Source organism: Squalius cephalus (genome assembly GCF_949319135.1).
Source record: "Squalius cephalus genome assembly, chromosome: 11".
NCBI classification, from domain to species: domain Eukaryota; kingdom Metazoa; phylum Chordata; class Actinopteri; order Cypriniformes; family Leuciscidae; genus Squalius; species Squalius cephalus.
Window position 1 is genome coordinate 23,493,385 of NC_137132.1, and position 25,523 is coordinate 23,518,907.

The 25,523-nt window shown below is 38.0% G+C and overlaps 1 protein-coding gene across 8 annotated transcripts; it reads right to left on the bottom strand.

The window, feature by feature from the left end:
* Positions 1 to 4,257: 4,257 nt before the first annotated feature.
* On the bottom strand, positions 4,258 to 25,222 carry mag (myelin associated glycoprotein). 8 transcript variants are annotated; one of them, XM_079887038.1, is made up of 13 exons: positions 25,113 to 25,192; positions 14,792 to 14,892; positions 13,359 to 13,506; positions 11,427 to 11,499; positions 10,839 to 11,207; positions 9,807 to 10,103; positions 9,446 to 9,703; positions 8,962 to 9,222; positions 8,239 to 8,547; positions 8,055 to 8,154; positions 6,422 to 6,524; positions 5,414 to 5,467; positions 4,258 to 5,083 (listed from the first exon to the last, which is right to left on the bottom strand). In XM_079887038.1, exons 4-13 carry the CDS (start codon positions 11,467 to 11,469, stop codon positions 4,922 to 4,924), a joined length of 1,956 nt encoding a protein of 651 aa, XP_079743164.1. In that variant the 5' UTR covers positions 11,470 to 11,499; positions 13,359 to 13,506; positions 14,792 to 14,892; positions 25,113 to 25,192; the 3' UTR covers positions 4,258 to 4,921. The 8 variants fall into 8 exon arrangements, with proteins under 8 accessions (XP_079743164.1, XP_079743165.1, XP_079743166.1 ...); XM_079887039.1 differs by lacking the exon at positions 25,113 to 25,192 and adding an exon at positions 20,950 to 21,060 and having other exon boundaries at positions 14,792 to 14,896; XM_079887040.1 differs by lacking the exon at positions 5,414 to 5,467 and having other exon boundaries at positions 25,113 to 25,222.
* Positions 25,223 to 25,523: the final 301 nt, after the last annotated feature.

Genomic DNA, 25,523 nt, shown 5'->3' on the forward strand with positions numbered 1-25,523 from the left:
AGCCCTGCCCAAAAAATCCGGAACACAGCAATGGTGAAAAACTGTTTAACGGTCTAACTCCACAATTCAGTACTTCACAGTTCACATTCACAGTCTTTGTAATATGATTTAGAAATACATTTCTAAGACATTTCTATTTAAGGGCCCTTTAACATTTATAATGTGTTTAGAATTTTTTTTTAGAATTGCCTTTACAGGGACTTTAACTGTAAATCCCCTAGTTGCCTGTACACAACCTGCAAGCATGATCTGTCTTTGCTACAGTGTGTTGCAACTGCTAGCTTGTCTGTTGATCTATCTGTTGTGTGCAGTGTACATTTTTGTTTTGAGTTGATAAGTGGCTGTCAATCTCTTTTCCTTTTTGTATATTTTGTAGTGATCGGAAACTGAGGCTTTCTGGAGCGTTTGAGGCTTTCATCAAATTGTGCCGAAAAACGGTTCACTACTCGAAGCTTTTAACACAATTTATGTTAGGAAAGTTTTTCTGTTAGGAGTTTGTTTGTTGTTTTGGCCTTTGCTCACCCCTGAAGTTGTGCTTTCACTCGTGGTTCTGTAAAAAAAAAGTGTACAAAGGATCTTTTGTTGCCAATTCCAGTTTATGTTGCGGCCTCACCCTAGACGAGGTCGTTGCATGCCATAGTTGCCCATATGTCAAACATCTGTATGAATTCTGAAGTTCGCTTCTTATATGAAATTTCCTTTATTCTTCTCTCATTTTTCTCCTGTTTTAGTAAGTTGGAGTTTGTCCACCCCTTGGATATTTTTTACCCTTTCAGTTGTTGTAAATGTCATCTTCATTTCCTGTTTGAATGTCATCCTACGGTAAGAACTTCATAAACTCAAGAAAATTATGTTGGCTGGCCATTTAGTGTTAAAGTAGTCACTGATGCCACACATTCTACCATTACCATTTTGACAGAAGGAGAGAAAAACATAAGGAACCAAATTATGACAATGTATGACTTCAATGAAGAGAGAGGAATCTGTGTATGAGACTGTTAAAATGTCTTCAGAGAGATCTTAGTGGTTTGATAAACACATTACAGTTGAAAGAAAGCTTTTTGTTCAGTTTACACATCAAGTGGCCCTTCTTACACATTAGCATAATGTGAAACAGCATGTATTTTAGCACGTGCTACGGTGCTAATGTCCTAAAATCGCAAATTTAACAGTTGTTTTAGGCTATGTCCTTTTTACTTCAGCAATATGTTTTAGAAAAGATTTGTAATCTTTGTTAAGACTTTCATTTTAATTAAAAGTTGTGATTGTATTCAAAGGTCTTGTGTTTCAATACATTTCATGCCGTTAAAAACTGTGTTCGTTTAGTGTTTTACAGTTAAGGATAGACGGTGTAACGCAAGTATTGTGCAACAATAGACATCACCGCTGCTGAAACTGGAGACAGATCAAGATCAAGAAAAACAGCACCAATCTGATCGCAATTAATATTGCTGTCACATCAGGTTTTATGAGCTCTTAAAATATTGGGTAAGTGATCATTTATTTCAACATCATTTTAACAGTTCTAGAAATTTTTTTTTTGTCTATTTTCTTTGCTATGATGCTTTTCACTGATACATTTAAAATATATTTAGACAATGTAGAAGACAATTATTAAATTTAAGTCCACAGTCTGCCTGATCTCTTGCTTTGATTTTGGTTTTTCATTTCAGACCCTGATGAACCGACTAACTTCTCCATTAGCGTAGAAGACAACTTCACTGGAGAGGCTGGTTTGTGCATCAATGTATTCTGTTTTTTCACTGTCCCTCAAAGTGTCCCAGAACCCATTAGAAGAACCTGGTTCAAAGGAGATCCACAAAACCCAACTGTTGAAGTTCCTTGTTTTAACATTAGTAGACCATCGTTTGGCAATGAGAGAGAGTGCAGCTTTATGCTAAAAAACTTGGTTCAGGGTGAATCTGATGGTGAATACAGATTGAAACTGGAATGGGGACAAGGAAAAGTGTATATCTTTCCTCAAACAGTAAAAATTACTGTAAAAGGTTGGTTGTGTGTTTGTATGTAGTTTTAACACAGAAAGTTGCACACACATCCAGATTAATTTATAGCATTTCTGACTCCAGTAAATCATTGTTTTTAGAGCTCAACCAGAAACCAACTATAAACGTCCCACAACTCACAGCGGGAGAGAAGGCAGAGATATCCTGCAAAGTTCCAGGAGATTGCATGAATCCCTTAGCAGATATTGTTTGGACAGGGATTGAGCCTGATGAAATTAGACCTAGAGCTTCTGGAGTTTCTGGCAATGAAAAGCACTATTCAGTATTGACTTTTCATCCTGAGCCTGAACATCACAATACTAAGCTCACCTGCACAGTCATTTTTCAAAAAAACACACAGACCGAAATGGATTACTGTCGTGTTCGTTTTGTGTGGTTTTGGAAGCATCAACTTTCAGGGATCTATCCACTTGAACTGCATCCGAAATTGCATACTTTCCTACGATATAGTAGGTGAAAAACAGGATGTGACAAGAGTATGTCTGAATTCACAGTACCCATAAAAGAGTAGACAAAAGGTACCCGGATGACCTACTTCTTCCGGCGAGATTCTTAAGTGTGCATATGATGAACACTTTACTATCCCATGAGGGATACACCGCCTTGGACTCACTGATGGATTATTTAAAAATAAAAATTCTTGATGCCAGTATAATGCTTTTAGAAAAGGAGTTTCTCCAAGTATTGGCGAACATTCAAATAAAGCGAATAAGCCAGTTTTATTTTTTTTCACTTTTAAAGAAGATTGGCAACATTTGTGGCTGGAGACTTTTATTAAATAAAAAGAACGCAAGCAAAGAACATCATGTAAATTATTATTTAAATAACGATTGGAGATTCTCTGTTCTGCATTATTATGTCAATTAGGAAACAACATTACTTTGTTCATTATTATTGCCATCACACAGTCAGATACATACAAATATTCTTTACAACACTCAAAGTGAAATGCGCCCCCAAATCTTTTTGCTTACAAATAAATATCTGTGTATATATCTTCAAACATGGACTGTCTGTTACTAATTGTATATGCACATATAATGTCAATTTGTTGTGTGTGATTTTCTGCAAAATATACACCATTGTTGCACAATGTATGTTCTTGTTGTGCAGTCAAAGCTTCACAACACAGAACTATATATCATGCAGAGTATTTACAGACATTGGTATCCTACCAAGGTGCATTGAATGCTTTATGAATGTAAGATGCAATTAATTTAACATCATAATGACTCATTAATATGTTAGTCAAAATGCATTTCAAGGGCTAATTGCATATACTGACCATTTAACAAACATCTATTGGACACAACCTTACCAGAGGATTACATGATAACATAAAACATTACATTTATTTCAAGCACCTTAGGTAAAGTGATACCTTCCTATATGTTCCAAATGGTTGTTATTTCTTATTCAGTTTCAAAGGATGAGCTTCAATCATCCATTATTAAATATGACTTTCTATTGGTATCAAATGTCAGCTTGACCCTATTGGATTGCAGTGTGTACCGGGGCAGGGATGGCCATCAGGCATGATCATATACTACTTCCTACCAGATTGGCTGAATAATTAAAAGGGTGATTTTGCTCCTCAATTTATTTGGAACATATTTTAAATAAATATATATCTGAATAAAAGGGCACAAAGTAGTCGGGGCAAACAAAATCCAGCAACCATTCAATAAACCAGTTTTGAATTCAGTTACTGGCCTGTTTTCATTTACAAATACAAATAATTAAACTGAAATGAAAAAACAGTACAAATGTAAGCCAAAATGAAGGAATACTTCACCCAAATCTGAAAATTGTGGTACTTACTCACCTCCATTTTGTTCCAAATTCACATGACTTTATCTTTCATCAAAGTATATAAAGAAGTATATCTTTACGCAGCTATTCCATACAATAGTTCAGCCATCACAAACTCCACAAATGGATGAAAAAACATCATAAAAGACTCGATTTTCCACATTTTATTTCACGTTTGAGTCGTGAAAATGGCATCACATTCTTAAGTTTTGGCATAACTGATGTCAATAATGGCTTCAAAAGACTTGGAATATAGCACACAATGGTACTTTTATTACGTTTTTTTGCCTTTTTAATGTTTGACAGATGTAGTCACTATGAACTGTTGTTGTATGGAAATAACTGAATGGAGATTCTTGCAATATGCAGTTGGAATGAAATGAGGGTGAGTGAATTTTCTTTTTTTTTTGGCAATTATCCCTTTAACAATCACTTCTGGGTATGTGATAAAAGTATCAATGTACACATAGTCTGGCTATATTTGAGAGTATTAGTCTCTCTGGACAAACCCAGAGTTGGGGATAGTGCTTATTCTATATGTCGAGGCGCACAGAGCACCTCGTTCCCTGATGCTTTGACTTACAGCGGACACAGTGAAAAGGACCACTAGTGACTGAGTCTCTACCGAAACCATACCGATTCCCTTAAGCTTGCTTCAAACTTTGAGAAAGGCTCTACTGTAACTCTTGGGGAAAAGAACCTTCTTTTTGGAAAGTCTTGTCTTTTAAACCAAGAGAATCCTAAAACCTCTCATTTCTAATTGAGAGACAAATATCTGGTATGGTTACAAACAAGAATGGGTATAAATAACCAAAAACTAATAAATATATAAAGAAACTCTATTGTATATTTTACAGGTAAGGGAAAGTGTCATTCCCAGAACCTCAGAGACGTAAGAGAGCTCAAAAACCTCGTACTCTGACAAAAATAATTGCACATTGTCCGCTAGCTGTTTAAGACCGTTTTCCCCTCAAAAGGCCACATTTAATATGGGTGAAATTGAAAATTTGTGGGGCATGGGGAATGATTGGGCCCTAGTGGCCACCGTGTCCCGTTTGGCCGAGGCATCAGGGAAGAATCGCGGTTCATTTGGCCTTAATTTCAGTATAGTCGCTGCCGTCACCATCAGCCCTCCTGAAGCCTCCCTCCCGGTGTCGTCCATGGAGAAACTCTAGGGCGGCGTAATTCAGCTCTTGCCTTTCCATGCCTGCCATTGGGCCCACAGATTGGTAATCACTGTCGTCTCCCTGTGAAGATAAAGTAGGAAAGATATTTAAGCCCAATTTTGGGGGGAGGAGCAGGAAAACATTGGTAATGTCAAAATAAAAGTTCCCAACAAGACACTCAAAAGCACTGTTAGCAATTCGATGCTAAACATAATGAGTTAGCACAGCGCATGAACTATTAGCTTCCAGGCAGCAGTGTTAAAAACAGAAATAAATCTGAATTATTTATTGTCGGAATTTGATTTTTTTTTTCTAAAAAATATTCCATATTATGCTTTTATTGTTGTCTAGTGCCAGTTCATTTCACCTCCACCCATTTGTTTACATGCTCATCTTAAATTTCAGCCTTACCGTGCCTTCCTCTAGGATGGAGTTAAACTTTGAGCCCAGGAGCTCAGTCTTAAGCTATGTTAGGGGAAGAAAAAGAGACAGAGTGCAGAGAAGCAATGAAAGAGGAGAGAATAGAGGTCAGGAAATGCTCTAAGCATAGGCCACACTGGGACTCTCAGTTGTGACGCGCCATCCACACTTGGCTTTTGTAACAGTGGCTATATTCGGAATAGTATACTAGCATACTACTGTTTCTGCACAATGTATACTGTGCACAGTATGCCACTTCTTGTATACACTGACTACGCAGATGATCTACTATAGTTCATTTGCCAAAATATGCAACACTGTATCCCACAATGTAATGCCTTTCACTTGAACGTCCATTTCTAGCGTGATAATTAAACTGGAGGTAATTTCAGCCATCTCTTTCTTAATTCAATTTTTGATTGGACTTACAAAAGTTAAGACATTTTATACAAAATTGGATTACAAATGAAACTATTTATTTACAAGATGATATCTGCATGCATGCAACATAAGGTCATGTGACAATATGTGTTAGCATACGTCTGTTTGAAAAGTCTACTGTTCCATTTGCTATTTTTTTAATAGTAGTATCATAAAGTGTATACTGTGTAGTAGTTTTCTAGCATACCGTTCTGAACATAGCAGATGATTTTGTAAGGTCTGTGTAACAGTATATAGCAAAACTGCACTTTTCCCCTCTTCAAATCATTATTTAAAAACGTAATACTGGGTATGTAGCAATCAGCAAAAGTAAGTAATTATTTTTAATACGTAGTTCCTGATTGTTTTAAATGTTAATGCTAAGTGTGGAAAGCTAATTACAACTAGAGAAGAGCCAGTATATAATATCATTTGCCACATGTATGCATGGAAAAGACTATAGAATGTTGATTATTTTATTGTATTTTTATTGTGTTCGCTTTCATTTCGTATTATCACTGTGTGTGCAAGTACTGTATATGCTGTGTAGGTGATTTATTTATCATTGTGATATCTCACCACTTTTTTCCTGAGACTCTGTTTGTCCTTCTTGACTGCGCTGTAGAACATTGAGGGATTCTCCACTTTAGATCCCACGTCCTGCCCAGGGTTACCATTCTCTCTGGGGGGGAGGGTGGAGTCAGAGAATCAGACTCTGTCTCACACTCAACCACACTGTAAACTAATTGGCTAGTGGCAACACTTTAAAAGGATAGTTGAGCCAAAAAATTAAACTTCTATCATAGTTTACTCAACCTCATGAAAAACCTGTATGCCTTTCTTTCTTCAGTGGAACACAAACCAAGACATTTTGCACAATGTCTATGCTGCTTTTTTCAATACAATTGAAATGGATGGAGACTGGGGTTGAGCTTCATTAATGATATGCCACAATTGATGTCAGTGATCATCAGTCATTTCATGAGGTCCCACTGTCCGGTGGTCACACAGAGCTCGGAATGTGGCCCGAACCCAGAGTACTCCCCCATATCCCTGGCTGGGAAAGGAACTAGCTGAGAGTGAGGAGTCGGGGTGGCGGAGGGATGCAGAAAAGACTGTCGAGGAACAAAGGCGAGTCAGCGATATATATAGGCCTCTGATCATAGGCCGTAGATAATTTGAACGTGCTCCTCCCGAATGTTGTCAATAAAACATTATGTGTCACGATTCCCCAGTGTCTTTGTTCGTGAACTTTTATTTTGATATTATTTTGCCTCGTATAGCCTGTGTTCAGTTCCTGTGTGTTTAGTGCCTGTTTCCTTGGTTGCCATAGTTATTTTTTTGTTTCATTGATTAGTGTCTCACCTGTTCCTCATCATCCGGTGTATTTATACCCTCAGTTATTTTCTGTTCTTGGACTTGTGTTACTGTTTCATGCTGGTGTTTCTATGAATGGTTCCTGACATTTATAAAATGTGATTTCATAGTCAAGCCTTTTTGAATCTGGATTATCAAGTCAAGCCAGTACGTGACATTGCCTGTAGGAAACTTGCAATATAATGCACAAAATCATATAGAACATTTTATGGAACATCTTGTTGTCACTTTCGGAAGTTGACAGTCCCTGATTCTTTTTCATTGTATGGAAAAGATCTGTTTAGACACTCAGAATTTTTTTTTTTTTTTTTTTTGTTCCTCTGAAGAAAGAAAACCATACAGTGAGTTAAAGACAATTGTAATTTTTAGGTCAACTATTCCTTTAAGCCTGGGCATCCATTTTAACACAAGGGGATCATTCCAGCCCCTAAATAAAAATGGCATTTTGCCACAGTGTCAAGTTTGGGATCATTTCATTTTGATATCCAATGGGACATTTTATTTTTTCTTGCAAAATGAGATAGGAGCAGGATGTTTGCTGCAGAGCTCAGCGGTTTTGAGGCTGAAAAGCAATGGCATGGGGCAATTGAACCTGCAATAGTTTTGTTAGTCTGCAGTTTCATGCACAATGTGGCATGTTTACCATCTTACCAAGCAATCAAATTGGATAATCTGTGAGTGGGTTATGGCTTGAAAACCAAATGCCAAAAAAAACAAAACAAAACTGAACATGGATGACTAGGCTTGGGTGTTTTGATACCTACAAACCCCGGTCCCAACCCACAAACTCCACCAAAATGTTCTTCTCCCAGTCTTTCTTGTGAGGGATACTCACTTTTTATTGTTATGACCCACGTATCTCACAGCTGCGATGATGAAGGCGATGACCGCCACACCTCCGATAGTCCCCACTATGACGGCCATCATGTACTTTTCTGAAAGAGCGCGTAGAGTTAATTGATGATACCTCAAAATCACATTAATGATTGGACATGTGGTTTCAGTGAAAGTCTACATACTCTCCTGCTGCAGTTCCAAGCGGATGGTCTCGGTGCCGTATATGTTGCTGATACTGCAGTGCACATGGACAGCGGTATCACCATTGTTTCCCCTTTCACCCTTGTCCTGGAGCTTGATGATGCCCGTGGACGTGTACCCATCCGAGTGCGTGTAGTAGTTGAAACGGTTGTTGGAGTTGTTGATGGTGATGTTGAGGTCAGGTAGGTGGAATTCGATCACAGGCTCAGGGTTTCCTGAGGCAATGCACACACACTGAACGCCCTCACGGACTATAGTGCACTTAGAGTCGTCAAGGAGAACAGGGGCAACTAGGAAAATTGAGAAGAAATTATCAAAAAACACATCTTTCAGTGTTGTATGACTCCAAGTTCGGTCTTGTCCGAACTGAAGTACGAGTCCAAGACCATAGTTTCAGTTTTCATTTGAATTCGGCCTGGATTCTGACTTGAATGATCTGGTCTCGACTAGTCATAGTAAATGCGGTCTTGGACTTGATATGGACTTGTCCAGACTTGAATACTACAAAACTGACATCTATTCTTTACTTGCTCTAAGTTCATCTATGCTCATCTTGCCATCTTAAGGCTTGACCCAAGCTGAACGCAAACCAAAACCAACTTTTCTTTGGAGAAAACATCTTTATAAACTGTCCCTGAGCATAATTACAGTCTACTGGCTCAATGTCTTTACTTAAAACTGGTCAAACTTTAACAGTGACTTACATTCTACTGTAATGTTAAGTGAGCTGCTGGCCCGTCCGTATTCGTTCTCGGCTAGACAGCGGTAGACTCCATCGGTCTGCGGTGTGATCTCGTGCAGCTCAAGCACAGACCCCTCCTTAGCTGTGATGGTGCCCACCAGCTCCCCATCCTTCAGCCAGGTCAACGTGGGCATTGGATTACCCCTGCTGGTGCACTGTAGAGAAATTGAAGATCCCTCTAATGCTGTCAGAGATTCATTGATCCATGGCTCCCGTGGAGGAACTTCCAGTTTAAGAAAAAAGAAAGAAGAAAAACAGATTTCCTGATTAATGTTCGGATGGATAATGGAATGCTAGCATACGGCTTATACTGCCATAAGACTTAACACAAAACTGAATCAATAATGCAAAAAAAAGCAATTTTCTGTATCTAAAATCACAAGTGCTTACAGCAACTTTAAGAGATTTATTTTTCAATCTACAGGAGTGCATGAACTTTTACTTACAATTTACTGCCAGATACATGGATGTGTTCATGCTGCCGTAGCCATTGTCACCAACGCAGGTGTAGACACCTTCCTCCTCCGGGGTCAGGTTGTCCAGGGCCAGTGAAGAGTTTGAGGCGGTTTCCGACTTCAGCTCTTTGTCTCCAAAATGCCAAGTTATCGTGGGGACTGGATTACTGTCCACATCACAGTGCAGGACCACCGAGCTTCCCTCCATCACCTCTTGAGACACGTTCACCCACACGGTTCGAGGGGCGTCTACAGATCACAGGATAAATCGGTAGATATTGTCTGAGAAAATTATGCATCGGTTTTGATGAAAGTTAAGCAGCTAAACGTTTAATAAAATGGTGGAACTTACACTTGATGTCTAGAGAAATGAGGCGTTCATAGACGAAGGTGGTGTTTGGGTAGTGGACCCGGCAACCCAGCAGCTGGCCGTTGTGCATGGGTTTGGGTGTGAAGGTGAGGGTGCTGGACAGTACAGCAGTGTTGCTCTCCTCAACAGTGTCAGGGGTGAAAACGGGGTCGGGCAGGTAGTCCGTGTACATCCAGTGGATCTCTGGACTCATGTCTGGACAATTGTCTGGGACGTAACAGGTCAAGTCCAGGCTTAAGTCACTAACAATCTCCTCTGGAACATCGATGTTGGGCTGATCTAGAGCAGGGAGAGACATACAAGTCAATATGAAATCAAAATAGACCTGTTTACTTGATACTTTAATCAAGCCAAATAACCATTTATGGAATTAGCAAACCTGCATTTAGGTCTGGTTCCATTCTTCTATAACACCCACTTTTAACAGTACAAAGTCTCGTCCTACATTTTTACTCATTAAATATGCTGTTTGATCCAGAAATACATCTTATTACAAAAGTAAAATTGGTTGTGGCTGAAAATGCTGTTTCATGTCGACTTCAAATGCTAGAACAACAATGTTTCAGTAACCACACTGAAAAAAACATGTATCTTAGTGTAACTTTTCAGTAAAATATCTAAAAACCCTTCAAATTAATTTAATAAACTTAAGAAGCAAAAAGTGAAAAAGTCTTACAGTGTAGTAAGGCAAAATACACTTATGTTCAATATACCATTTATGAAAACAAGAGATGTCAAAGTCGTCCAAAACAACATTGGACAAAAACATTTTTTCAAAAACATTTTTCAAAACATCCTCTAACAGGTTTGGAATTACATGAGGGTGAGTAAATGATCACACATGTTAAACTTTTGGTTGAACAATTCCTTTAAATCTTAATCTTATGCAGTGTTGCTTCTCAAGTAAATTTGCATTGTTTTAGGGATTTGGGGATACTATTACTGGAAGACATAAACCTTACATAAAAAGGTATAATGTTTTTTTTTTCTTCATACTCTGGCTTGCATACTTACTCAACACCTGTAGATTTGTGAAGTCAGGAAAAGTGTAGATGTTCGCTCCGCCCAGGTCTGCACGGAAGTAATACCTCCCAGAAAGTTCCTCGCCGACATTATTTAACAGCAGTGTGCAGTTTTTTTGTGTCAGGTCGCCCAGTAGCCTGCTCCGTCCCTTATAACTCTCGTGAACAATATCTGTGCGTGACTTATACACCACTGGGGGGAAAAGCTGGGGGTAGGGGTGGCCAAAATACCAGATCCCGTGGACCCCCCTGTAAGGCCTGATACCAGAGGGGTATGTGAATGAACAAGGTATAACCACACAGGAGTTTGTCATGGCTGAAATGTCTCTGGGCATCCACACATTCCACTGAGCACTAACATCTGTCCAGAGAAAGAGAGAAGAGTGCAAGAAATGTAGTTAAAATAATCTAATCTTTTAACACTAATAAAAAAGTATTATTGTATTATTATATCTTTTTGAGGGGGATGTGTACTATAGTGATAGCATGTTTTTGGACATGCACCATAGTATCTTAACATTAACAGAACGTACCACAGTAATAGCATGTTTGATTCAGAACATTCAGAACGAGTTCTTACCTTTTAGAAAAAGCAGCAACAGCAGCAGCTCCAAGCCCTTCATGGTCTCAGTTTAAATCTGGACCATAAACCTCTGTTACAAAACCAGCACATGCATCAGCGAGACAAACAGACATCTACTAATACAACTGAGCTTGTAGCGCTCTCATTTTTGTAGTTTCACTCTAAAAAAATATTATGAAGAAAATATGCTGTTTAAATCACAAATTTAGGTTGTGCAAGGGTTTTATTTTTTTTATCTGTTGGCATTTTTATCATTCATAAAACAGAACAGATGGGGACAAAAGCGGTGAAGATTCAGGATGGCAGAGCCTTCGCGTAAAAAAAATAAAATAGAAAAATGTGTTGCCTATAAGTTTTATAGAACACAGTTCACAAGTTTTAACTTGTTGTTTTGGCCATATTTCACCCCACAATCAAGAGGGGGGTAAAATAATTTTAGAGAAAATTTCATCCCATTTTTAGGACAAATAATATATAATTGTTGTACTGCTTTTAATGTATGCTGATTTAAAAAGTTTTTTAACTGATATGTCAGTTTGTTTCTTTCTTTATTAATTATTATAGTAATAACAATCGCCTTTAAGAATAATCAAAAACATCAAAATATGTGCAGAATTACATGGAAAAATATGCAAAAGCAAAAAAGTAATGGTCCAACAACTAGGCTTTGTTTTCTTTATGCAAAATATAATATTTGTTCCCTTTCTTAAATTTATATAAGGGTGAAATGTGACCAAAACGTGTTTATGTGGGATTCGCCCTATAAATAAAGGATAGGGCCTATATTCGGTAGGCTAGGCCTACATCTTTCGACGAATAGTAGCCCATTAACCCAATAGTATCTGGCTCTCTTTTGTAACTTTCGATAAGAAACAAAGTCTCATGTCTCAAATTTTGTCCATTTTTTTCACGAAATTCAAACAATAAATGCTATTTTGACGCTCTTTGATGTGGCGTGACAGATCACTATAGACGCCTCAGTTCAAGCGGCAGCGCGGTGAGTGAGTGAACGCGAGCATCTCTTCCTGTTTAACACTAGTTACAGAATAAACATGAATGAACATCTGAAGGTATGTTGAAAGATACAGTACAACTTACTGAAACGTATTATATCTAGTGTAATCGTGTTTCATGGGCGGAAAGACATCAGTAAAACAACTTGTAAACAACGTAACATTTACCTCAGGCAATTCATTCAGTGTCCACAGCTTGTTGATCAGCAAGAGAAATTAACTATTTTACTAAATAGATGCACTATATTAGCCTATTCATTATATTTTAATGAACCTGTCTTGATTATTTAATGCATATGTGTAATGTATGTTTTAATAAATCTGTCATGAAAAAGGTAATGACAGTCAATGAGTAAATTATTATATTTTAACAACGAATTGGAGTAAAAACATAATTTTATAAATAGATTAAGAAGTTGCAAAATCTGCCTTATATACAATTTACATGTTTGCATACAATTTTTATGTGAGTATCATTAAAAAATAAATAGCAACTGAATTTAATAGTTATGGGTTGTTAATTGCATTAAATTAATGTGTAAATAAGGGCTCCCTTTACTATTAGTTTGCAGCGTAGAGATTGAACATTTTAATTATAATTGAATTTATTTAAAGACAGAGACACAATTTGTTCAGTAAACTATTTTGTTTAGTTTTCTCCCTCCTGCTGTACCGAACCGTGACTTCAAAACCAAGGTACGTACCGAACTGTCATTTTTGTGTACCTTACACTCCTAATATATATATATATATGTGTGTGTGTGTGTGTGTTTGTGTAGATAGATAGATAGATAGATAGATAGAGCCTATATAGATAGATACACATATATAAAATATTGCTTATTTCTATTTTGTTCACTTAGCCTATATGTAATAATTATTTGTGTTTGTTTTCAGGCAACCTTTCGGGCAATACCTTGAACTGCTGGCAGAGTGTGCTGAACCCGCGACCAACTTTAGTTCCCCTCTCCAACGGTGTATCCTACTAGCCGCTGCTGTTCTTCCCTCACAAACAAGGGGGCGTTCTCTCACAGCACATCAACTCAGCTTCCCTTCTGATTTGTCTTAAAACAACAACAAAAAATGACATCAGTATCAAGAAGCAGCATTATCTCTGCTCTTAACCCACACAGACACACTCTCACTCACGCACACCGTACAGGGCCGCAGTGTGTGGGAGAGGAGAATTGCTCATTATGAGTGTACGACGTCAGCCCTTACGTGTTTGGCAGGCATACAGACATCACTGTTCATGATATGACACATCATCCATAGCACATTCATCCACGCTTACACAGCGTCACCCAGCTGCCCTTGTTAACTTTATTCACGCACACCATTTGCGTGTCAGCATTGTGTTTACACACCCGTGTGCATCTCCTCGAAACTTTAGGGCAGATGGAGAGTACAGATGGTGGCTGATAAATGGATTGTTCTTGAAATCTCAAAGATTATTATGAACAGAAGATTCCCCTGATAGCTCACGAGTTTGACGCAGTTATTGAACGAATAAACTTTGCGAGATGACAGAGGCTCTTAATATGTAAAAACAGTCAAGAATGTTGACAAATGCCCCAAATACAGCCTACATTTACAGTATATTCCTAGCAACTAGTTGCCTTCCAGTAGTAGTTTATTTTAATTAATAGAATAATACAAATAAATAATTTTATAATGCCACGTAATTCCAACCTGGCAAGACTTGTTCATGTGAAACACAAATAACCATGTCGTGTTTTGGACCCCATTGACTTTCAGTGCATGGACAAAAACTGACGATTGAATATTCTTTAAAATGACTTATTTTGTGTTCCACAGAAGAAAGATAGACATACAGGTTTGGAATGACATGAGGGTGAGTAAATCATGATATAATTTTCATATTTTTTGGGGTGAACTATCCCTTTAAGGCCTGGCTTTTAAAATTACATATTTTACAAAACTTAAATAAATTGTCTTATATAGCCTACCCAGAAATATTGTACAAAAAAATAAAAAATAAACCAGTATTTTATTGTAATGAATGTTAAATCTTGTCAATCCTGGCAATATTTTACTGAACATATTGTAACAATTGAAACCCTACAGAAATGTCTCATTAAACAAACATCCCTAGCTGCCTTTTTATTCTTGTTAATCATAACGAATAATTACAGTGACACCAGCTGTTCCAGAAAAACAGAACTAATTTATATGCCCATCACACAAGATCTAAGAGGCAGCAAACTGCTGTTGCTTGGAGCTGAAACCCCTGGTAGCACGCGTTAGAAAGCATGAAGCAATTCCCAAGCCAAACAAACAGACCATTCATACTCCACAAACAAGCCTTGCACCATCCAGGACACTTGCCTCATTCCAGATCCAGATTCCACTCTTGGGCTCTCCTGAAGGGGAAGAACTGGTCTCTCTGCTCCTGGTTCTGGTTCTTCAAAGTCCTCCTGCTCTTCGTCCTTCCTCAGAGGTGCAGGAATGGTGGGAATAGACAAAGAGGGAGGGCAATAGAGATAGACAGATAGGGGAGAGAAGAGGATAGAGACTTTTAGCTATAAGCTGGGCAAATGTGTGCCGTGGGCAGCCTTGAATATGCAGACATTTCCCTCAGTGCATTCTTCTTTTCTAGCCCACATCGTACATTCCTCTCCATGACATCTCTCCTTTCTACCCTGGTCAACCCCTCTTGTTCCAGCCTGTCTGGGTAACACTGTTCCTCGTGGTTTTCAAGTATACTTCTGCTAAGGGTCATGAGTTGGAGGACCCACTATATCCTGTAAATCTGCTGAAATTCATCTTTGATGCATGACTCACCTCATTAACTTAATCTGTGAAATATGTTTGCCTCGATTGTGGTTAATTTTAACTAAATATGAAATCATAATGGACCCTATTTCATTTTTAATGCGCATTCCTTGTCTTATTATGAATGATTCATCAGTGCATGTTATTCCAAAAAGAAAAACGTCTTTGTAATCTTTCATTCAAATGTAATGGCTTACTCTTCCTCTGAATCGACATCACTTACACACGTTGATTTAGGAAACTTACATTTAGTCTTTTTTTTTTTTTTTCTTTGAAAGAAATACTTTTATTCTGCAAGGACACATTAAATTGACCAAAAATTGCTAAAAAAAAAAAAAATTCCAAATAAATTGTTCTTTTGAACTTTCTATTTATCAAAGAATCCTGAACAAAATGTATCACAATTTCCACAAAAATATTAAGCAGTACTGTTTCCACCATTGATAATAATAATAATAAATGTTTTTTGAGCAGCAAATCAGCATATTAGAATGATTTCTGAAGAATCGTGAGACACTGAAGACTGGAGTAATGATGCTGAAAATTCAGCTTTGACATCACAGGAATAAATATCATTTTAAAATCTATTAAAATTGAAAACAGGTATTTCTAGTTGGTTTCTAGTTAGTTTCTAGGTGTTAAATTACAGGTCAAAGTTAAAGGAGCCCACCTCCGACTTCTCTATAGCATTCTGGACTCTATTTGTTGCATGGGATTCTTCAACAGTGGATGTCTGGGATTTTTTGGTCATAGAATTTGTTAGCTAAATTTTGTTTGTCAATATTGTAAATCAAATACTATTTATGATGGACAGTTGCCATAGGGACTCCCATAGTTAATGGAAAGGGGTGTGTGGAATAAATACACAACAGGGAGCCTGTGTGAAATCAAGACGTACGACATGCCACAGCACCCCACACACATGCTATGACACGCGCACCGTAACGCACCACCTTCCCACCAACACACACAAATGAATAGTGTAGCACATGCCAACACACTCACATCGCGATGTGTGCATTACATCAAGCTGCTAAATGACCGTTCTATTTTTCTTCATCCTTCACTCAATGTAAAGTTTGTGTTTGAGTGTCTTTGTGTAAGCGAGTGAGCAATCCATCTAATAGTAAAGAGCAGTATTTATCCAAAAACAATGTGATACTGGAACCATGCTGTACTGTCTCGTACTTCTAATGGGCTGCTTAAGTGGGTGTCGGAAACGGCTATCAGCCAATGCAGCTTAGACAAAAAAGAAGGAAATCCTGTATTTTTCCTCATTCAGAATGACTATACACAACAATATTAATAATAATAATGTGTTCCTTGATAACCAATCAGCCTTGCAGTAATTGAATTTCGTTGAGCGACAGTCAATCGCTGTTTGAATGAGAAGTAAACGGTATACCTGTCGCGCAATTATCCGTGACTTCCTAGCAAGCATTTTTTGCGTTTAAAAGACGTCTAATAGGCGTCCAAACATAGACCTGACATGCCACATGTCTAACATGTGGCTAAAACAAGGCAAAATTTGGGCTGTCAGTTCAAATTTAATAGACGTCTAACCATAGCCTAAGAATAGTTAACTGAGACTGAAACGACAGCTATTGTTTGCTGGGATCACTTATAAAACAGATTTTTTTCGGTGTAAAAATAGATAAATCTAAAACGAATGTTTACGAGCAAACATGTTGAAGATTAACCAATGGGGTGTTGATTTATTAAATGATAAGCCATTTTTTATCACAAAAGCAGTTCAGCATAGTGAAGCCTCTGCTTCATTGACATCCATAAAAAACAGCCTCTTGTCTCCTCCCCTGCACTGTTAGCAGGCGTTACAATTTTTTTGCTAACCTTGGAGGTATATAATATACAGAGAAGAAACTCATCTCTGGAACATTTAAAGGTGCATTCAGTATTGCATTGTGTAATATGAACTGGAAACTGACACCTAGTGGTGTGGATGTAGCACTAGACAAAAGCAAATGTTTTTCTGATGCCAGAATGGGTCATTTTTATTAAACACTTTTTGTAATACTGGTTGAAACTCTCTTCACTTTTCTGTTGGCTTCAATCCGAATATGTTGTGCTAACAACATACCTCCACGCACCCGCTTTTGCTGACATCACACGTCATCAAGGCTATACATACAACCGGCACATCCGGGAACTTAACTGTAAATTTCGTAACCGCCCCTTTTTAGGGGAAAACAAACCAGACTTCCCATAGACTTCAATACAAAATAGCGGCACAAAACAACGTCCGTACACAGCCGGCAGACGTGTATAACTTCAGAAATCACTTAGATGAAATATGTCGAGTAATTATATGTCCACCCTGCTTTCCATAGAGCGTGAACGATACGTTTATAAACTTAATTTGGGCAACTTAAAAACATGTCCCTACCAGCGTCAAATTGGTCTAACAACCCCACCCAGTGGCCAGAAGTGTCTTACCCGGACATACTCGTACCTCATCGAGTCACCAGGTAGCCAGTGAATGATTTTACTTCGGTTTTAAGAAGTAAACATCTTTAAATGTATAATATTATGTCTTTATATTCAGAGTGGCTACTGAGTGCACTTTTCTGTCCAGCCATACAACTAGCCTGATTTAGCTTTCGATAGCATCATCCGTAATTCATGATATTTCCATAACAGCAAGATATTGATGATGGCAGGCAGAGATGGGCATAAATACATGGAAATGTATTTAAAATAAAATAAAAATACAAAATACTGTGTGGAAAAATTTAAATAAATACAAATACATAATAGGGGTAGCCTACTGTGTGAAAAAAAATGTTTAAATACAAATTACATGTTTGTAAGGGTTAGTACACGTCCTCAATCCGTTACTGTGTATGGTACTCGCCGGTTTGTTTTCCCCTAAAAGTGGGCGTGAACCTTTTCAGAGACGTTCTATGACGCTACGCCGGTTGTATGTATACAGAGTTGTAGACAGACCTCAGTCACCGAACGCCACAGACAAAGCAGCAGCAGCCTTTTACAGTTCCTCCTGAACCGAAACAATTATGCTGCATTCACGCCACGTCATAACCATAACTACGAGATGGCAACCCGTGACGTTCTAACCCGAGCCGTTCAGATTTATGCCTTTCTATGTCAACACTATCAACACTGAAATGAATCTGCAGCAGTCTGTTGATACAAGTAAGAGCTCTGTAAGTTATTTACATTCATTATTATTGTAATGTTATGTGCTTTGAGACATGAGACATTTAATGCCTTTTCTCATCTCGTGACGCTTTGCAGACTCTGCTGTGTGTTCATGTGTTTTGAAGGAGGCGTGACTTTGGAGACGCTCTGAAGGGAGGGTGGGATCTCATGCTTTCAAAGCTAGCTTGCTAACCTCTCCGAAATTGTCTACCCTATAGCTTTAAATGATTCCACAACCAAAAGAGTCCAAAAACAGGGAGGTTACAGAAGTAAAGCAAATATTATTCAGCAGGTCATGTGATCTCAAAATGGCCGCCCCCATGAGGCAACCTACCCCACGTAAAATGAAACTCTACTGATTTGACTGGAGGCTTTATCAAATCATTTTAAACATTGGTAATGCATAAACAATTAATTGAGTGCAATTCATTTATGTTTAAATTAGGGAAAATTACTGACTGACCCTTGAAACATTGCTATGTTAGAGCACATCTTTCAATCGGTTCTGTATAATGGTGCACCTTGTGCTATAGATCTCTTCAGAACAGGTCTGTTCACAGCATGCTTTGCTGTCCGCCTGTGACGCGCCCTGCGTCCATACGCCTGGGCACCCTCTAAATTTACCAGAGGAGCAGATGGTGGTAAAAAACACGACTGCTGGCCCTCCCACACTGTTTGCTGTATAAGCGACTAAGACTGAGAGTGTTTATGAATGTGCACTTAGTAGGGCATATTATCCGCGGCTTGTATAATTTCGGTAGGAGGGATTACAAATGGCTGTGACTCAAAATACACAGCATACAAAGATAAAACTATCAGCATCATCAACATGGAGTAACAACTTTGGGGTGATTAATAAATCCCAAATGTTGGCAAATCTCAGAACAGAACTCACACAGCTTGTAAATTAGCAAGGCGATAATGGATAAACGGCTAATGTGAGCAGCAATCCATCAATGAGTCAGACTGTAAACATCGCTCAGATTCAAAATGATCTGATCCGGGCATGTGTAAAGTTTCATGAAGCAGCCCACCCACAACCGGGACCCACAAGAACGCTGCCAGGACCGGGGGATTCTAATTGTCAAAATGTCTAAAGTGTGAAACAATATCCTGTTGCGTTATGAAATTTCTCTGAATTAGTCAGAATTGCTTCAATGCACAGAATATACAAAAATGGGAAGATCCTCTATTCAAGAATAGAGAAATATGCATTTAATTTATAATGTTTACATATATTTATATATAATAATAATATATTTAATATTACTTTTTGTTTTATTTTAAAATGTACTAAAACTATACTATCCTAAACCTAAAAATGTTCTACATATATATATATACACACACACACACACACATTCTATTAACTAAGTTAATAGAAGAATATATTAATATATTAAGATGTACTCTTGCACATATGAACATAACAGTTATGCTTTCTAGGCTGAAATATTGCTACATTCATCATTCCATAGGGGCAGATGGCGGTCTCAGTAGTCTACCCTCACTACATAGCAGCTTCCTGTCCACGTTTCAGACTGTGAAGACAGAGGCCCGGGTCCAATTTAGTAAAGCTAGGCCGTCCCACCCTCTAGGGGGAGAATCCATGAGAATCCACTGAAGTTACTCCTCGTTTTTAAAACCATTTTTGATTCCCTGTGCCAAATTACCCAGTACCCAGAAAATCTGTTGGGAACAACTGGATGATAGAGAGGATTTAAACTTGATTATTGAGCTATGAGGCATTAAACTATGCAACAGGCTTTACTCAGAACAATGCCTAATGTGAGCATCTTGAACTGCTTGGTGTTCCCATGATTTCATTATTTGGGGGTCATTGGCATCAAAAAGTTGACCAATAGCTTACTGATGGGCCTCTCCATAAAAATGCCCCATGTTGCAATGACCCTGTTAACAATAACTGCACGCAACACTAACCAAAATTCAGCTCTGCTAAAATGATCAGCGCCAATGATTACAAACAAATGCTGCTGTTCTATAGCAGAAAAATGTTTATGAGTAATCCGGAACAGATCCAGCATCACGCCACTCTGCTGCTAACCTAAAGTGGGATGTGATGAAGCCCCACAATGTTGTTCCAGTGAGTGATTGAGGAGTTTGGCAGGAGTATGTTGGCACTGCATGACACATATCCATGCATGGCTGAACCACCATTCCCTTCCCTTCTGTACCTGAACATCTCTCTCTCTCTCTTTAAATCATTTTCTTTTTTATGTCATTCTCGTGACAATGTCTTTGAAATATTCTCAGTCCAATTCATTTACTGACAACAACGGCATGAAAAACACATTTAGTTACTTAACTAACAACCAACAGCAGCAACGATCAGCCTCGATTTACTTCTCTAGTTTTCTTATACATCCAATTCACTCTTATAAACTTATCTGCGCAGCCAAACACATTTGAAATATATAAAAGTATAAAAAGCCCTAATGTAACCCTTAATGTAATTAATCAATAAACATGGCATTAAAAATGGCCTAATCCATATAAAATGCATTAAGACTCACCAGTCTCAAGGTTCCAGACCTCCTCGGCTGGAATCAAGCATTAATCAGCAGAGAAAAACCGTAGCATGACAAACACTCACAATGACATGCACACATACGGATGGAGGCCTCTCTTGCCACCTTCTGTACCAGGCGGGGCGGGCAGGAGGAGGAGGTGGGCTCGTTTCTCTCCTCCTTTCAACTCCTCCGTTCTATATGAAAATGTCAGAGGCTCAGAGCAGGGAGCATTGTTCCATCCACTCAGGCCATTCATAAACAGACACCCACTCTACTCAACCCACAATGCACTGCACTGTTCCTCCCGGCCCAGAGCACATGGATGTGGCAGCGCTCAGAACTTAGGTCAATCCAACCAAGAATCAAGATGCCCCCGCACACTAGTATGCATCATTTACACTGGGTGACATGAGAGGAATGCAAGCATTTTCATTAGACAGCTGCATGGAGTGAGAGAACAGAAAAAAAAGAAAAAGAAAAAAGAGAGAGAGCGAGAGAAAATGCCCTTAAAAATAATAAAGGTTCTTCAGAGGTTATTTTGAAGCACATTATGTTCAACAAAAGGCTCTATTCTCATCAAGAATCGGTTTTCGCTTTTCATTTAGCATGGACACAGAAAACCGATTTTACAACAAAGTTATAGAAGAACAAAGTTTTTCAGGTTCTTTATTTGCATCTGTTTCCATGAAGATTCTTTATAACATCCACACTCTTAAAATGAAAGATTCTTTAATGGCATTCATGGTTCCATGAAGAACACTGTAAAAAAGTAAAAAAAAGTTACTGCCTTAAATTTTTAAGTACAATCAACTTGGATGTTTAAGTAATTTCAACTTAAATTACATTAACTTTAAAAAATGAATTGAATCTTGTATAACTCATAAAAAAAGTTGAAAATTGCATAACTTATTTTGATGAGTTAAAGCAATGTAAAAACATGTTGTCATAACTTATTGATCATATCTTTTTTTTTTTACTTTCCATTGCACAAGGGTGCTTCAGATTATTGTTCTCGATAAGAAGTGAAGAACCAACTTTAAAGAGTTCATTGGACGTTCTTGAGGTCATATTTTAAGCTATTCTAATGAACATATTGGCTTATAAGTTCTTTAAAGCACCTGTGCAGATGGTTTTCTAAAGAACTAGAAAATTAAAAGTTCTTTGTGGAATTTCAAAGATTTTTGGCTTTACAAACTTCTTGGTTCTAACAGGAACCTTGCTTTTTAAGAGTGTGTGGGACACAAATATATACAAGACGTCTCTATGCCAAAACAATAACCACTGCACATCACCAAAAATCTTGAAAAAAAGAAAAGAAATCTAACATAACAGAAACAAACACAACTGAGGTGCCACTAAGGGCTAACTAAAAGACATATAGACCTGTCTAGTTGTCATTTCCAAACAAAGTGATTAACAGCATTGTCTTGATGAAAACACACTGTTCCACTTATTCCAGTTACAACACTCCGCACCAGAGAAATAAGTCAATCAGCATAGACGTAAATGCTCCAGAGCCTCGACAAACACTACACGGACACACTCCTGCCCCTTGTGCTTCTGTACATAGTGCCTATTGTTTAGGCCGTCCCGGGGAGAGAACAGAACGGCCAGGCTGGAGCCTGACACCACACAACACAACACAGGGAAGTCGATGCGCACAGCTAATTGTCTAAAAAATCACAACAATCACCCATTGACTCTTCCCATTTCACTGCCTTTCTCTCGTGGATGTTACAGTCATAATTAAGCACTAATGTATGGGAGGTTGTACTGTACTGTCAGTAGTCACGATTAACAGGCGTAAGCTTGAACACACAACGGCGGTTACTTCATAATCATATTTAAATATAAAAAATAACATAAAAAATATATTTTATTATTAAATTAAGCAACATCCTCCTGCTAGAACCTCAACAGGGGGTCCACCAATTATTGTCTACTAATTTCATTGAGGAATATTACATTAAACGTAATATTCAATTAATTAAGTCAAGCAGCTAAACATTTAATTGTTTAATTAATTTATTCATTAAATTATTATAGAAAAAATATAAATAAAATGCTTACATTAATATAGGCTATAGGCTATACAATACAGTAAAATGCATTTTTATAAACATTTTTATATGGTATAGATATAGATATCTATTCATTATATACCTATAACATTATTAATATTAATACGCATTAAAGCGTTGTAGACCCATCCCACTGACCCTGCCTATACAACCACCGCCTCTCTCTTCTCAACAGGGTGCTCTTATACCCACATGAGTCAGGCTTTTCCCCATTACTGCTGCATCTATGATCATACTCCACTATACCAGTCACACACACACACACACACCGGCCTACAGCAGGCCTCTGGTTCGACCCATGAGGTCAGCGTGCCTGGAGGACTGAGCTCTTGCCCTGCTGTAGATATGGGGTGAGGGCGCTCAGCGCTAGGACAAAAAAGGATCCATTGTCCTCCTTTTGTCTTTGGGAAGACAGACAGTATAGATGGTTTGTGGCACAACGGAAAGGTATGAGGAGAACGGGACACGAGGAGTCATGGAACAGGGTGACTCTGATGGTAATTAATGACTCCTGTCTGAAACAGGGTCAGAATAACAGACCTAAAACCACTGTCCAGCAAAGACAAGGACGGCAGATAAAGATGAGTATTTTTTTACTCGGATCAACAGAGAAAAAACACAGCAGGAAATAATGACTATATATACTGTTGAGTAACAGCCAGATTGTCGTAATCTGCATCTTTTCAACTGAGAAAAAAACAGTCCATTGAGAAACCAAGACTGGTCTAAAATGAATAAAACTAGATGCATTTTGTAACATTATTACATGTAATTATTCACAATGCTCATTGTGGATAAGCGCAGTGACTCGAAACATATTTAAGCCACACTTAAAAAAAAGATGTCATTGCATGAGATAAAATACATCAAACCATGTGTCACTTTTAGCCAAAAGGTAAGATTTTAGTGGATTTATGGGCCACAAGCTGAAAAATGCTGCCTTCGGAAGATGCATTCCAAAGCAGGAAGGCATCAAGGCCCGTCCGAATCCAATGTTAGCTTCACTTCCTGTCTCCTGAGATACAAAGTCATTGTCTGATTGGGCAACAAGTCAGCTGCCTAAGTTTTTGGACGCAGCCATGAAGTCAGTTCCCCTCACATTCACACAGGTGTCCCAACCAGCAGAGTAACCAGGTCTAGAGAATCACATCAATAATGAACACTAATGTTTGACAACCAAGAAGTGTCACAGTACTTCCTTTTGAAAAAAAACTTGATAATTTAAAACCCTAACAAATTTATTTTTGTAAGATGTTTTTCTTGGAAAGTGTGTATGTGCCATTATCTTTAAAGTAAATGACATTTGATAAGAAATTTTGTTATATACTACAACGACAAGTCTGAGTTTAGCATCAAAATATGTTTTGGGACTACTTTAAAAATGACCAAAGCAAATGCTGTTTAATAAAGTGTAATTTACTGAACTGAAGTGCACAAACAAACACACTAACTAGAAACTGCCAATCAGGCAGCTGGCACTGAATAATAGGTCATACAGTTAATATTGTGCACTTGGACAAGTGCAAATGCCAGATGACAGCACACTTCACATCTCCAAAAACTATAGGACATTCATCCACAGTGGGGTTTGATTCACTGGCACGTAACCAAGAGAGGAACTGGCTAACATAATAATCACTCTAGAGAAAAAAAATCATTTTGTTAGGCACTGACAGAGTTGTATGACCAAAAACAATGCATTTCACTGGTTAGGATGCATGATTATTTCTGCCCTTGGCTATCTCTAGTGCCATATCATGTCTACAGTGCCATCACATTTGATGCTGTGATAGCAACAACTGAGAAGCTTAAGTGTTAAAAAAGTTAAATAATAATAGGTGTTTATCACTTATTTGTCTATAAAACTACTTGCACACAATATAAAATAAAAAAAGTCTGATAAATAAATATTTTTTAATAGAATAAAAAAAATTAAAAAAAGTTAAATTAGAAATAAAAGAAATAAAATCTAAATTTAATTTTCACTCAAAATAAATTGACTTTCCAAATAAACATTTCTTAACCTCACGTATGTGTCGCCTGGCATATCATGCATGGTTGCTGGCTTATAAAGATCAGCCTTACCTTATCAGACGATCTTCACTGTAAACAGGCAGACAGAACGCCGATGAACTCGAGCGATTCCCGTCTCTTTTCCAATTGCATCTCAATCCCTCCCACCCTGCCTCTCTCTCTCTCTCTCTCTCTCGGTCTCTGCCACCCCTCACTATCTGGTGGCATGTGCCACTGACACATGATTGTTATTGTGGTTTTACATTAGCACTCTGATTAGTAGAAATGCTTTGATTTCACAAACAGAAAAACATCACTGCACCAAACCGAATCTCTACAAATGTTACTGCATTAAAAAAAAAAGAGACTGGACACAAACATACCATACCTGTCAACATTTGGGTACCAAAATACGGGAGACCTGGGAGGGTTTCAGTTCAACCACATGCGGTTTCCTGTCATCTATAGCCTACATTACACACA